The 15411-nt window shown below is 42.6% G+C and overlaps 1 protein-coding gene across 3 annotated transcripts in view; it reads left to right on the top strand.

Annotated features, from left to right (window-relative positions):
* The window catches only part of NRXN3 (neurexin 3), a 1560739-nt gene extending 1557935 nt beyond the window's left edge, over positions 1-2804 (top strand). For all 3 annotated transcript variants that reach the window (XM_089778404.1, XM_089778402.1, XM_089778403.1), the window contains one exon: positions 29-2804. In XM_089778404.1, coding sequence (XP_089634530.1) covers positions 29-954 — 926 coding nt within the window. In that variant the 3' untranslated portion in view covers positions 955-2804. The remainder of the gene's footprint in view (positions 1-28) is intronic.
* The last annotated feature ends 12607 nt before the right edge of the window (positions 2805-15411 follow it).

Below are 15411 nucleotides of genomic sequence, written 5' to 3'. Positions count from 1 at the left end.
AATCTTTTTTTTTTCTTTTCAATCCCAGGAGGTGAATTAGTTATCCCTCTACTTGTAGAAGACCCTTTAGATATCCCTCCTATTGCTACTCGTGCACCTTTCATTACACTCCCCCCTACCTTTCGCCCCCTCCTCACCATTATTGAGACCACCAAAGATTCCCTGTCCATGACCTCTGAGGCGGGGTTACCTTGCTTGTCGGACCAAGGCAGCGATGGTTGTGATGATGATGGCTTGGTGATATCTGGGTATGGCTCAGGGGAAACCTTTGACTCTAACCTACCCCCTACTGATGATGAAGATTTTTACACCACCTTCTCCTTGGTAACAGATAAGAGTCTTTCCACTTCAGTCTTCGAAGGTGGCTACAAAGCACATGCACCTAAGTGGGAATCCAAGGACTTTAGACCTAACAAAGTCTCCGAAACTGGTAGGACTACTACCACGGCTTTATCCCCTGAGCTGATCCGCTCCACAGCTTCGTCCTCGACTGGGATGGTGCCCAAATTGCCCGCTGGCAAAATGAATAACCGTGAGCTCAAACCCCAGCCTGACATAGTCTTGCTTCCGTTGCCCACTGCCTATGAGCTAGACAGCACAAAGCTGAAGAGCCCGCTAATAACTTCCCCCATGTTCCGTAATGTGCCCACAGCAAACCCCACGGAGCCAGGAATCAGACGGGTTCCGGGGGCCTCAGAGGTGGTCCGCGAGTCGAGCAGTACAACGGGGATGGTCGTCGGTATTGTGGCTGCTGCCGCCCTCTGCATCCTGATCCTCCTGTACGCCATGTACAAGTACAGGAACAGGGACGAGGGGTCCTATCAGGTGGATGAGACGCGGAACTACATCAGCAACTCGGCCCAGAGCAATGGCACGCTCGTGAAGGAGAAGCAGCAGAGCACAAAGAGCGGCCACAAGAAACAGAAAAACAAGGACAAAGAGTATTATGTGTAAAAATATACTTATTTATATATAAATATATATATACTTAATGAGATTTAACTGAAATATCAGAGCCGTTACAGCTATTGAGATTGGGAGCTACAGTTTGTGGGAAAAAAAAAACGGGAAAAAAATTCAGCTGTGAGTTAACGTCTCAGTCATCGCTTGGAGTCAGCAAACTCTGCCCTACTGTATTATAAAGCACACTTAGCGTTCTGGAGATGGCACACGCAGCTCTATCATGCTGGCGGACTTGGAAGTCTCCAAATCTCTTCGCTGAACTTTCTGCAAAAGGTAGAAGATTTCATGGCTTACTTGTTTCATATCTCCAAGTGAGTCTTAATGATGTTCGTGATCTTTGACTGTATCGATGATTTTTCAGTTTACTTATTAAAAAAAGAAAGAAAGAAAAAGAAAAACGCATAAACATTTTAAACAAACAAAAAATCAAACTGATCTGGCCATGGCCAGCATACATATAATTTTTCGAGCTCTGAGGAGGGAGGGATAAATGCTTTTGGGGCTTGTTGGTTCTTGTTTGGTTTGGTTTTGTTTTTTTCCAGTTTTGGGGGGTGGCGGGTGAAGGGGAGAAGAGAATGAACCAGGACACGAGTCATGAAGAAATTGGGGGGGGGAACCCACCTAAATAAATAAAGACTATTGCCATATATGAACTCAAAAGCTACCCATGGTGTTCACTCTACATATCCGATTGTGTTGTCTCTACAATCAATTGTCTGCAGTAAGTTATTTGTTAATAGCACAGTGAAGTGTGCAATGGGCTATGATGAAGATGATTCTCATGGAAAACCGGTCTCCTTTAGATCTGGCTCCAGTATTTGCTACTAAACTCATGAATAGATAAATTTCAGACTGGTTTGATTGGAACACTTGGCTTTTTTTTTTTTTTTTTGACAATACCATTGAGTATGCATTAGCACAGCCAAATTAAGGTTAAAGAGGGAAAAAAAGGCAAAATAACAATGGCAGCCATTCTGAGCTAGATATATAATGCAAAATTAAAGGAGCCTTTTCTTTGGGTTCAGGTTCTATGATTGATTGAAATGCATGCAAAAAATTAAAAATAAATCAGTTGAATAAAGAGATCAGAAAGACAATATCGGAGTTCAACCTATGACAAGAACCATAAACGTCACACAAGCCAAACACATGCTGTGAATAAGTGCAAAATTCATAGGGTTTTTTTGACATGCCGATGTTTTTCATATGTAATAATTTAATTTTGTAGGTTGACATTTCTGACTATCTCTGTCTTTCCATTTCCCCTATTCTCCCCTTACTCTCTCTTTTATATAAAAGAAAGAAATGAATAAAGCTGCTGTGACACAAAAACAATAAAAGGGGTTAATAATAGTATTATATATATAAATAAATATATATATACAGATATATTTATCACCATATGTTTGATGGAACGACTGGAAAAGAAATTCTGTCAAGGTGTTTACATGGAATGAGAATGTTGTTTTAAAAGAAAAACATTTTAAAAATACCAACAAAAAGCAAACCATAAAAATGTGAAGAGAGTGTGTGTTTTAGCTTTGTCACAGTTACCTGTGTCAAAGGATTAAAAAAAAATCCTCAGATTTTGTTTACATATTTTACTACTTTTTTTGCTAGTGTAATTTCTAGAGTACCCTGATGTATATAATGTTTTATGGTTAAACTGGGATTTTTTGTTTGTTTTTAGTTGATTTAATTAAGCTTGGTTGTTTGGTTTTTATTTTTCCCCAATTATGTGAAAGGGAGTAATTTACTGTACAGAACAATAACCAACTGGTTTCATGGCCATGACTATCATGTGCAAATAAATAAATAAAATAAAATAAAATAAAATAAAAAAGCAAAAGAGAGGGAGAGAGATGAAAAGAAAAAACAAACACAAAGTGAATTGAGGACTGGAGTATCAGAAATGTACAATTACTCTGTGTACAGATGAAAACTAATCAGCTGTTTAGATTTAGAAATCTACTCTTGCTGGTGTTTATAATTCGCATGAATATTTTATTTTGAAGAAAAGTGTCATCAAATGCACACACATATGGGAACAAAATAAAATGCAGCCTTCTCAAATGTTTAAAGAGGAGGCTTTTGTGGTTAACAGCTCTTTCAGTGTGTGTGTGAGGTTGGTTTTTTTTTTTTATTAGTTTTGTTTTTAAATACTAAAAAAGACAGGTTTTGAAAAGATATGAAAGCACGATTTTAAACAATTTAACTGGCCGAACCTATCTGAAGTTGATTATTTCTCAATGTCTGTAAAAGATTGCTGTTCTTGGAGTCTTGTGAAATGATTTCTTGCTTTCTTTCTTTCTTTTTTTTAACCTCCCTGCTTTTTTTAAGGAAAAAAACTACCTTCTTTTCTGTTACTTTTTTGTGTAAGTTTCTATTGAACAGTTTTTTGGGAACATGTGCATTTCTGTATGTGAGCTTCTACCATACCCCTGTTGTTTTACGCACAGAAAATTAAGGATATTCTTTTGAATTATTGTGACGTTACTGCTTTTTTTCCCCTTTCTTTCTTTCTCTCCTTCTTTTTCTTATTTGCATTTTCGTTCAAGGATATGCTTAGCAATAAAATGTTCTTCCCAAAGTCCTGGATGTACTGTCTTCTTATTTCCAAATGGATCAAGAAGAGACATTCACATTTTCTATGTGAGATGAGCATGGTCACAGCAAACTACTGTAGTGTGAAGAATATTGTGAGGCTCAGTGCAGCCAGACTTTATTGATGTGAGTGTTTTTATTCAAATAAGTAGTCTAGTTGATGTCAGTGGTGGGGGTTGCTAGCACTTCAGCTTTGTTTTTAACTCATTCATTTATTCAAGTGGCAGTTTTTTTATGTAATTAATGACCCCAGAATTTGGGCTACAGAAATAAGAGCATCTTAAAACCTATCAGATTATTTGATTCATTGTTTTACAGGATATTTTCTGATACTTTGTCTAGTCTAGTTTTAAGTTTCTCCAGGGATAGGAATTTTGGAAGCTAGGTCAGATAAACTCCTGTCTTGACCATCTCATGATGTAGCAACTCAGAGAATGCAAAGTCCCACTTGCCTGCATGACAAATATGTGCCTTTCAAGTTGTTGTAAATTTTAAATATGCCTTAGTTGAACATAGCCTTTCATCAATGAAAGATTCTGCTTTCCTACATTTCCAAATGGAAGCTGCATTCATAAATCACTCCTTTGTATCACCAGAACAGAGTGAGGCTACAAAGCATGTCTACAACTGCAGCTCTTCAGAAGAGATTGTTTGCTTGGTTCAGGGTAAGAAACTAGTGAAACACTGACCGGAATTTTTAAAATTCAGTTTAAAAATTTGTCAATATTAAATGAATATTTATTTAACTATAGAAGGCCTTATTGCTAAGAGGTTGCTCCTTTAATCAAATTGTCATCTGCATCTGCAAAAATGAGCCACGTATATCCATCCACATTCATATCTGTGGATGCAGATACCAGCGGACATAGGTGGATTTTCAGGGCTCTAGCTGTAGGCCACAACACTTAAAAAAGTAATCGGAACTGGTAAATTTCTGGTCCAGATTGCAGTGTGGAGATGGAATGATCCCATCCCTAATGGCAAGAAGCCTGCAGAGTTTGGAATTCGTTCTCTTTTATTGGGATATAATGGATGCTGCCATTGTGCTCAAAGCTGTAGAGCTTTGAAACTGAAGGGCCTAATAGGTAGAGAGTTCACCTGCAACAAAGATGAGAACCTGTGGCCCTTTCTCATTTTTTATTCAGCATTAGTTCTCATTCAAGTCAGTGGACCATATTATGGGGTCTTATTCAGTATCTGCTCATTCTTCCTTAATTTATGTGTCAAGAAGGGACCTGCCCTTGTGGATGGCATCCTATGCCAATGGAGGCTCTCATCTGTTTCTGTGATGCCATTCCTCCTCCTTACCTTGACTGCTACAGACTTTTCCTTAGTGTTATGGAAACAGGACTAGGGAGGGTGACTGGGCTGATGGGAAGGGCAATCTCCATCTTGCTTTAATTTTTTACAGTATTCCTATGCCGTGTGAAATGCCCTTTTTAAGCAGTTAGGGAGGCACTTGATCTGTAGCTGGCCCTGCCCTCTTTTAGTTTCTCTTGGAAATATCAGTTACATGGGCTGTACCCTATCACCTCTACCAGAAAAATCTGAGAATTTGTCCATGAGTGGAGCCTTACAAAGTGTAACTTTTCCCAGTGCCCTCTCATAACACAATTTTTCTTTCAGTTTTGGGGGCTAGGAGAACAAAATTGAGTCCTTAAAATTGAGTTTTAGTCATCCCTGATGTAGATTAAATTTCCATTGGCTTAAATGGAGTGCAACAGTGAGTCACAAAACTTCACTACTCTGTAGTCAGGGTCTTCCATTGTATCAGGTGTTCTGCAGGACTCTAATTTGATACAGGTATTATCCCATTGTAACTTCACTGATTTAAATGGAGTTATGCCTGACGTATATGGCATTACTGAAAGCAGAACCAAACCCACAGGCTACACTTAAGGGAAGACAAAAGCAGTAAATGCCCAACATTTCCGAAAACAGCACACCCCTCCACCAGAAATCCCCATCAGAGTGTCCCAGAAGTCGTGAAGTTATATTAAATAAACAAATAAAATGTTTTTGGAGCATCTGTCAGCTCATTGGTGCTGGGGCACTCTGCCTGCCTCCTGCAGCAGTTGGCTACCCCAGGAGATGGGAAGTGTGGCAAACTATCAGTGAGAAGGCGGTTTTCCCCATCCTCACCCCACACCATACAAGAAAATCACACAAAGGAAGTTGCTTCCCTTGACATCTCCAGACTCTCTCCAGCAGAGGCAAAAGCTCACCAGTTGTGTAAAATCCTGACCTGTGTTAACAGTGGGGTGCAATCTGTCCCAGTAAGGGCAGCATCTCCTATCCTCGTGGAGTTGCAGCTGTTCACCTGTAGGTTGGACCAACATCCCTTATAGGAGACCTGGCTGTCATGGTTTGTGTGGCTCCACCAACACCATGATACTTCTCACACTCTGCAACAAGTCTCTGCCTCTTATCGTGCCCAGGGTGACTGGGGAGACCCAATATTGAAGGAATGGGAAGGCTCACCTCTTGCACATCTGGCCACCACCTCCTAGTCACTGTAGTATTCTCTATTTCAGACTGGGAAGGAGCAATGAAAGCGGGAGGCAGAGCAGTGGCCTACACTTCATTGTCACAGGACAATTCACTACACAGGAAACTCTGATGCCTGCTTGCTGCTCAGCAGGAATGCATGGAACCCTAGCTAGGTTGTGGCAACACCTCTGACAAGTTGGGGGTGAGTTATAGCAGCCAGGCGTGCCAGCTGATATGCCTGAGGGTAGCTGAAAATAACATCTATATTTGTGCCTGTCACTTGGTTGTTGCTCTCTTCCACCCATAACAAAACTCTCCAAAACATTATTTCTTCTCCCCCCCAAAAAAGCTTGTCTCCTATAAGAAGGGATGGTCTTGCATTTGAAAAAAAAAATCATCCTTTTGTTCTTGCCTTTAGCACCCTGGATGTTTACCTCAGTGTGTTCTGTCCCAACATGTTCCATCTTTCCTCCTTTCCTTGGGAGTTTATTTATGTTGTCTTTCTACTAGCAACAGATTTTATTCAGAAATAGAAAGGCTGTCTTATGTGTGCAGGTATAATAGCCGTGCCACTGCAAACAGTGTGGCCTGTGTAAAGAAGTTAGAATTTAGACCAGAATATTTATAGATATAGATAAGGTGGCTCAAGGCTCTCATCTACAATTTTTAATAGTTTAGTCATTTTTGTTTAGTCAATTTACATAGTATTTCTGCTCTTCAGCTTTTCCGGTGGAAAATCATGCTGTGGTAGAGGCTATACATCTTTCACTCACACAGGTTTTTGAACCAGATTAAAATGACTTCAGGATTTTATTGTTTATTTACACTAATAGACAGTGTACATAAAGAATTAGCAGCATAGTCTGTAGCTTGGAGTGCCTTCTCCATTAACACACTCAAATGATGTTTATATACTAAAGCCTGTTTTGTATTTGTGTGGTGAAATAGAGTTCACATGGGGCTAAATCCTTTCCTTAAGGTGATTTTAAAATGTCACTTATTAGGCCAAACTAGCCTGAGCCAGTGAAAAAGCAGCAGCAGAGTAGATCTGCACTCATTCTGTGGAGCAAGGCTTGGAGCCGTTCAAGGCTTGGAACCAGGATTATCATGCCCTCTCAAATAGTCCTCAGCAGATCTCTGATCTCTTTCTCCACCAACACAAGGACCAAGGCAGTTACTGATGCCCTAAGGAAGTAGCAGTCTCCATGGAATTGTTGTTGGGAAAGTTATATAACTAGAGAAATGGGTTTCCAGTTTATTAACACTCCAGGTCTTTCATTGGTAGGGGGAATCAGAGCATGTATGTGGTCTCTCTACTTGCTTCCTCTGGCTCTCATTTGATAAAGCATTCTTTTGGGCATCAAAGTCCCACTTCAGTTTTCATCAGGTAGCCTTATTCTTTGAGTCCTACTTTACCGTAACTAAAGTTCTGCGCCATTTTCAGTGTCTAGTCATCATAGAAACTGGAGGTATCAGCTGGCCTTTGTTAAGGAGTAAAGGATGAGCAAAAAGATGAAACAGAAGAAATCTCATTCTGAATGTGTTCTTATTATTTTTAAAGGCAATGGAAGAAAAATAAAGTATGTGGATAGTTCCCTCTCTCTCTCTCTTTCTCTCTCTCACACACACACACTCTCTCTCTCTCTTAGTAGCCACCGCCCAACTGGGGTTTGTGACGTTCCCCAGGGTACAATCTGGCCTGTTGAATAGCGGCTATGTTTCCTCAGTTCTCCAAGCAGGAATGTCTTACTAGTGAAGAACCACTTTTGGCCAGTTAACACACAGCCTACAGCATGACACTTGCTCCCAGCAGCAGGGGATTGTGTACTACAAGATAACCATTCCCAGCAGATTTTCTAGTCCCAGACTTTCCCCCAGAAATGTGTGTCTTGTGTTGCCCAGCACTTTGCTGAACATGGCACGCTCAAACAAAGTCAAACATTCCATCCAAGGAAAATGCTATGCACAAACTTTGTTATCCCAAATGAAGGTTCTCACCCACTTCCAGCTAAACACGTTTAATAAACTTGTTTCACTATTTTATCAATGTCAGACAAGCAAGAAAGAATGTAAATGTCAACAAGTAATGAGGCATAAAGATAAGAATTGCTTCCAAAGGAGCTAACAGATAAAACACAAGCAAAATACTTAACTTAAGCAAGCTACGTGAACTTAAAAGCAAAATGATTGCTCACACCACACACTTACAGCACTCTGTACTGTCTGCAAAACCTCCTTGCCAGAACCCCCTCCCCAATTCTGTTCTTTTAGGGTCTCGTGAGCAGACATGAAGGAGAAGAGAGTGAGGGTAAGTGTGTTTCTCCCCTCATTATAATTCAATTTCTTGTGCTAGAAACATCCTTGCTGAGCATGGTGACAAACAACCTCTTCTGGACATGAGATCTGAACCAGTTTTGTGATGAAATGCAAATGTGTTGCTCCTGCATCCTCACAGAAAATGGCGAAGCAGGTAATGAGTAATTAACAACACTTGACTGGGGTATCCGTTTGTTTTTGTCTCTGAAAACTGGATTGTACCTACTTTTCTAACTCTGAAACATATTTCAGCGTAGACTCTTATAACTTTACATACAGTGTTGATACATATATTTTACTAGAACAAAAAATGTTCAGCAGCTTATGAGATTTGAAATGATACATTACAAGACGTACTTTGTGCAACATTTAGCATAATCTTGTCAAAGTGGGGAACAAAATGATCTAGGCTGTCATTTGCTAAACAACCATTATTCTTTCTCTGACAAGAGTCCAACACATCCTCATGGAGGCAGCAATCTTGAGCAAAACACTAGTATGTCACCTAAATGTTCATGTTCCCTAACTTTCAAGTTCTTGCCATTGCAGTCTCAATAATGTTCTGCTAACGGAGGAATTTGTATATGCAAGTTCCAAGACTTTATTTAACTAGGAATGAGATAAGAATAAATTCTGTTATGCAAAACTGTAACAAACCTGCCAGCAGGTACCTGCAGTAGGCTTTTGAACTTTCAGTACCATCTTATACTGCCGTTTGCACTACAAGCTTTATCATGCTAGTCAATAGCAGGAGAAGACTAGAGGAAGAAATGGTTGACCAGGGCCATGAGCTGAATCTAGGGGAGCCTGGTCTGACAGGTTCTCCCTTCTGCCCTCACTTCATGTAAGAGGAGCTTCTACCACATCTGATGTCCCCAGGAATCCTGAGTGCATGAGTGGTGTTTATAAGAGGCCAGAGGAGGCCTCCCCAAACAAGATGCGTCATCACACCACTCTCTGGAGGCACACTAGCCTGCTGCCTTTGGAGCATTCCCGCTACAAGGACATCTAGGCCATGTGCTCCACCCCAAGGTCTTGCTTCCACTTGTCCTCTTTCCCCCCATGGCTCCATCCATGCTGCTTCTCCCACTCCACCTCTTCCACTTACCCCTAGTCTGACCTTGTTTAGTAATCCCCCCCCCCCACGAAACCTCTCCCCACCTGTCTTTCGGAGAAGAGGGGTGCAAGCAGCAGGTGGGGGAGTGGCCTCATGACAGGGACGCAAAGCACCATAAGTGGAGGATTGTGGGCGAGGTGGGAAGAGGTGCGAGCAGTAGGCAGATTGGCGAGGCCTCAGGAAAAGGGTCTGGGGTAGAGCATGGGCTAGACTTTGAGGGGAGGAGTCAGAGTGAGGGGAAAGCCTTGAGGAGGAGCAGGGTCAGGCCCATTGTCTGGGCATGGTAGCCCCTCTCCCATACACACTTCTAGGGAGGTTTCTGCACTCACACCCAGCCTCCCCAAACACCGGAGTCACACGCTCATGCCTGAGCGAGAACATGGGAAGAACCATGCTTGGATCTCATCCTCTTCTCCAATGCCTCCCACGTAGCTTCAGCTGTTCTGGCTGTAGTCACCCTGTCTGTTCATTACCGTGACATAAGCTGCCAAAACAAATACTGCTGAGTCCTTGAAAGATTGTTTTGAGACTCCCAGTTGTCCTTTGGACTATTAAGTATTGAGAGACAGTTCAGAGGTCTCTTTCTATCCAATTAACAACTCAATAAAAGCAAGAGAGTCTGCAACTGTTGCCCAACTAAATTTATTCATGTTGCTGTTACTGGTGGAGAAATCTGGGGTTCTCCTGTCTCTTTCTGAGCTCCTCAGATGCTGTTATCAAAACCATTGTCTCTGTACAACATACACCGAGTATTCCGATGCCAATGGGCATACAAGGAGACTGAATGGTTTTTTCTCTTAGCACTAAGGGTATGTCTGGACTACATCCCTTTTTGGGTAAAGGGATGTAAATTAGGCATGTCAATATTGCAACTGAAGCTGGGATTTAAATATCCCAGGCTTCATTTGCATAATGGCAGCTGCCACTTTTTTTTTTCAACAGGGCTTTTTTGGAAAAAACATGGCAGTTTAGATGGAAATCTTCAAAATAAAACCCTTTTCTGAAAGATCCTATAAACCTCATTTTTTTGAGGAGTACAGGACCTTTCAAAAAAGGGTTTTATTTTCAAAAGATTCCCGTCTAAACTGCTGGTTTTTTTTCAAAAAAGCCCCATTTTGAAAAAAAGCTGTAGCTGCCATTATGCAAATGAAGCCAGGGATATTTAAATCTCATGCTTCATTTGCAATATCGACATACCTAATTTACATCCCTTTACCAAAAAAGGGATGTAGTCTAGACGTACCTTAAAATATTACTGCTTCCTTCCTTTGACTCCTGCTGATTGCTCCAGGTACATTACACTTAGGTGAAATACATATCTAGCACTACAATGTCCAGCTACAGTCCAGGCACAATCCACTTGCTGCTATACTAGTGAATGAACTATTTGTCCATAGGCTAAATGTATTTCCTGTTCTGGTTAATGTACCAGGAACATCTAAATAGTCCACTGAAATCAATGAAACATTAGCACCTGGCCCTGTGCTACTGAAATCAGTGAATAGAGCCCCGCATATCCACAGTTATCCACTTCATATCCACAGATCAGTTTTGCAGGTGGATACCTGTGCAGGGCTCTCTCTTCCCCTCTGCTCAGCCTCTAGGCGGACGGGGAAATGCAAGTCCAGGCCCCCTGCACTGCCAGCAGGGGAGGGATGCAACAAGCTCCTAAATCTCCCTGCAGAACACACAGCCCTGCCCCACTCCCAGGCCCTTGGCTGATGAGCACTGCACTATGGGAGCACCAGCCCTGATTCGGCTTGGGGACACATGATGCCTGCCCCACACGCTGTTCTATGCTGCTGACTAGTGCAGCCAGGAGATTGCAGGGGGGAGGTGACTCATTTCCAGGAGAAGAGGAGGACCCCCATCAAAGTAGCGAGGTGCCCCACTCTGAGGCGGGAGAGCCTGGCTCTGTGGGGCTGGAGCTGATGCTGATGGTCGGGAAGGAGGCAGAGGGAGAGGGAGTGGGAGAGGGCCAGCTCTCCAGGCACCAACCAGTTCTTGGGCAGCAAGGTCTCAGTCTGCCATGGGGATTGGAGTGGGCAGGGCCCAAGGCAGTACCTCTGCCCTGCTGTGATTTGACGGAAGCAGCTGCTGGAAATGGGTTACAGGAAAAGGATCACAGGAGGATTACCTATTGCGTTCCCTCCCCTGGGGCATCTGGCATTGGCCACTGTCTGCAGCCAGAAGGACACTGGGCTAGATGGACCTTTGGTCTGCCCCAGTATGGCCATTCTTACATTCTTATGGTGCCAGGTGCCATCGCTTATGAGCCCCAGGCAGCAACCGCACACGATGCAAGTCTGTTCTCTTCCCTCTGTCCCATACCTCCTCTCAAGACCCTCACTCTGCCCCCAAGCTTTGCTCTGGCACTGCTGGTGTCTTCCCTGAAAGATCCTGTCTCCCCTCGCTCAACTGTGCTCCCCCAACCCCTGTAGACTGTTTGCTGTGCAGGTGCATGTAAAATCTGGATTGCAGATTATGGATCAGATGGTGAGCTGAGCCTGGCGGATGCAGGTTGGATTTGGATGCACATCTTTATATCCGCCCAGGGCTCTATGACTGGGAGTTTTGCCATTGATTTTAAGCATGAATGGAATGAGGCTCATAAGAAAATGCTGGCAGCACCACAGTTGTGAAAGGTTCCTGGAGAGATGAACATGCACATCAGCAGAAGAATTAGATGCTGGTAGTGCTCGGAGACTTGATAGAGTACTCTCCAAAACAACCGAGATTAATTATATCAAGACCGAAATATTGCCAGAAGAAAAGGGAGGGGAAAGGGACATTAATAGAAAATGTTTTACCTAAACAACCAGTTCCTCATCCCTTCTTTATATCAGCTCCTGAAACATTTCCTCTCTGCTTAGGAAGGAGTTGCTCTTTTGATGACCATTTCCAAAGCACACAGCTTCCCACCAGTCACTGGAGTTTACTCTGTCAATAGGGCAGAGCTAGCACAGAATATGTAACAAAAAACTGCTGCTCTTTCAGTCCTGGGGTCTGGATTCAGTTCTACCCATGAACTGTCAATCCTGGCCTGCAGCTACTAGAGATGCATAGTCAGATTGTAGGGAGTGTCCAAATTGACATGCTGTATCCTCTGCTATGCTAGGGCTCGGGTCCAGAAACATGCCCTATTATTCAAGCCTTTGGGATTGTCCTGAGCAGACACTATCAAATTATGTAGTTATGCTGTTTTCTGCAGATGAATGAATGTCCATGAGAGACTTTGGCAGGACCCAACTCAGTTTTATTTGCCAAGTGAGGATTTGTAGGCAGCTTGTCCCAGCTGGCACTTTAGCCATAAGGTGAAAGACATTTTGAGTGTAACATTTCCCTCTTTACCCAGATAATGACAGCTAAGAAGGAATCTTCTTTTGTCTAATCCACCTACCTTTAGTTTATGAAATGCATTAGGACTTGGGCTTTGCATATCCAAATGTTATAACTGTGAGGCAGATGGATTTACCCTGCAGTAGTCAGATGTGTGTCCAGATTTGGAGCATCCCCAAACTTGCATATGGGGATTTGGTTCAGCCTATTCTAAAGCTAGGTGGCATCCAGCTCTGGATCACAAACCCTGCTTCACAGGCTCACATTCCAAGCAGAGCATGTTGTTTCTGATCCAGGATTTACAGTGGACAAGGTATCCATTCCCAACCAGGAGAGCCATTCTGGGTTAAAGAAGGACTAGAGTAAGGGATGCTAGGACAGGACTAGCTGGGGTACTCAAGGTCTGGATTTTAGGGCGTTGATTAAACTGAGTGAGGAGTCTAGCACAGGAGTGTGTGTGGGAGTGGAAAAGCTAATGGAAATGTAAGGTTCAAGATGGCTGAAAGGAGCTTGCACTACAGCTGTCCATTCTATAACTCACCCTGCTCAGCTCTCTCAATCACATCCATAAGCACTAAAGTCAGCCTGTCAGAATGGTTACAAGTTACATAAACTTTCACACAGCTTCCAAGTGTCAGCAAGGACAGTCTCTGTGTTTCTAAGTGATGCTCCTTTGCCTGCAATGCAGAGTGATGAAGCGGACAGGAGGAGCAGCTGCAGCGCTAGCTATGAAAGTATGCAAAGCAGATGCTTTTTGCGGCACAGAGGGGAGAGTGGCGGTGCCCTCTCCCACAGAGCACAGCCACACATGCATGGCTGGGCCCAACAATGCCTCGCCCCAGCCTCCCACCTGGTGGAATGCCACCCAAACAGTGGGAGTTACGCTGTGGATGAATCAGCCCTTTGTGTTATTAACTGGTTCAATTTCGCCTCAGCCCTCACCAGCAATAATAAAATCCAAATTAAAAAGCTCTTCTTAGCACAGCAAGCAGCTGGCATACCATGCAGATGAGGGACTGGTCTCAGGGGCAGGGGAAAGAGTTTGAAACCCTCTATTTATTTATTTATTTATTTATTTATGTTCTTCTAAAAGAGGAAAAATAGACATGCACCATAAACACAGAAATGTGAGTTTGATGCTAAGAACATTTCAGCTTCTGTGCAGTTATCTCTCACTGCCAGAATAGCCCTAAGGATTAACATGGTTTATTGGGATCAAATGCCTTGGAGATTTATTATAGTGCTGTTTACTCATTCACATTAAAATCCAGAAAGCAGCTTATTTCCCTGTGTGTGCATCTCCCACCTCACAACACTCTTTCACACAAACTACACACCACGGTTTTTTCCATTCCCTGAATTCTTTTGCCTGCATTCCTATCTTATCCTATTTTCAGTGGCCAAGTGAAATGTCAACAAAATCTTACTATGGTAATGTAGCTGGAATATCCCTAAAAAGTCTTTTTTAGAGTTCAGATCACAGCACTTGCTGCCAATGACTAACTAATACCTCAGGTTTGATCTGAGGGTCATTTCTGTGAATATGGCACAAATGGCCTAAAGGAAGGGTGGTCCTGCAGGGATAATGCAGGGCGGGCATTGGAAGACTATTTCTGACTCTTCATCAAACCTGCTTATGTGACCTCAGGCAAGTCATTTAAGCCTCAATTCTCAGAGAAAATAGAGAGATATTTTCCTGCTTGACAGAGATAATATCATGTAATAAATGTTGGTAAAGTGCTTTGTGAGCCTGACAGAGAAAGGACTATGAAAGGGAGAACCAGCAATATTATTTTCACTTAGAAGTACAAGGATAAAATTCTACATATATTATAAAATTGTCAGTTTTGCAGTAAAGTTTATTTGTGCACATTAAAACCAAAAGTCTTTTTCCTTTGGGAGTATTAGCAGTTCTCCTGTATAGAACTTGTAATGTGGCATGCTTCAGGACTCCATCTTGTATGGCATGAAGAGACGGCTTTGGTGATCAGTGAAGGGAACTAGGATGTTTACAAGACATCACAAATGCCCATCTCTCTGGTTCATCTGACTCAACTGCTGTGTTCAGGATCTGGAGTAGAGAATGGCCTGGTTGGAGGGCAAGGTAGCAAACGCCATTCTCAAAAGCTGCAGAGAGGTAGCTGAGTTAGTCTGTAACTCAAAAAACAATGACTAGTCTAGCAACACTTTAAGGTGCTGCTAGACTATTCGTTGTTTTAAAAAAATTTCCCAAAAAAAACACCATTCTGTAAGACGGAAGTGGTGCTGGAGGAAGTAGCCAGAAGATGTGGTTAGGAGTATACTTTGAGGCTACGTCTACACTGGTGGCTTCTTGCGCAAGAACAACTATTCTTGCGCAAAAACTTGCCAGGTGTCTACACTGCACGCGCGTTATTGCACAAGTAAATTTACAGTCGAGCGTCGGAAAACAGGGCTTTTTCCGGAAGTGTTATTCCTCTCCCCAGAAGGAATAAGCACTCTTGCTCAAGAGGGCAGTGTAGACAGGCAACATGAATTTCTTGCGCAAGACACCCTACAGCTAAAATGGCCATCAGAGCTTTCTTGAGCAAGAGAGTGTCCAG

This window comes from Pelodiscus sinensis, chromosome 5 (genome assembly GCF_052426305.1).
Source record: "Pelodiscus sinensis isolate ZL-2025 chromosome 5, ASM5242630v1, whole genome shotgun sequence".
In the NCBI taxonomy this organism is placed as follows: domain Eukaryota; kingdom Metazoa; phylum Chordata; order Testudines; family Trionychidae; genus Pelodiscus; species Pelodiscus sinensis.
The sequence above is the reverse complement of the archived record's forward strand: the minus strand, read 5'-3'. Positions and strand labels throughout refer to the sequence as shown.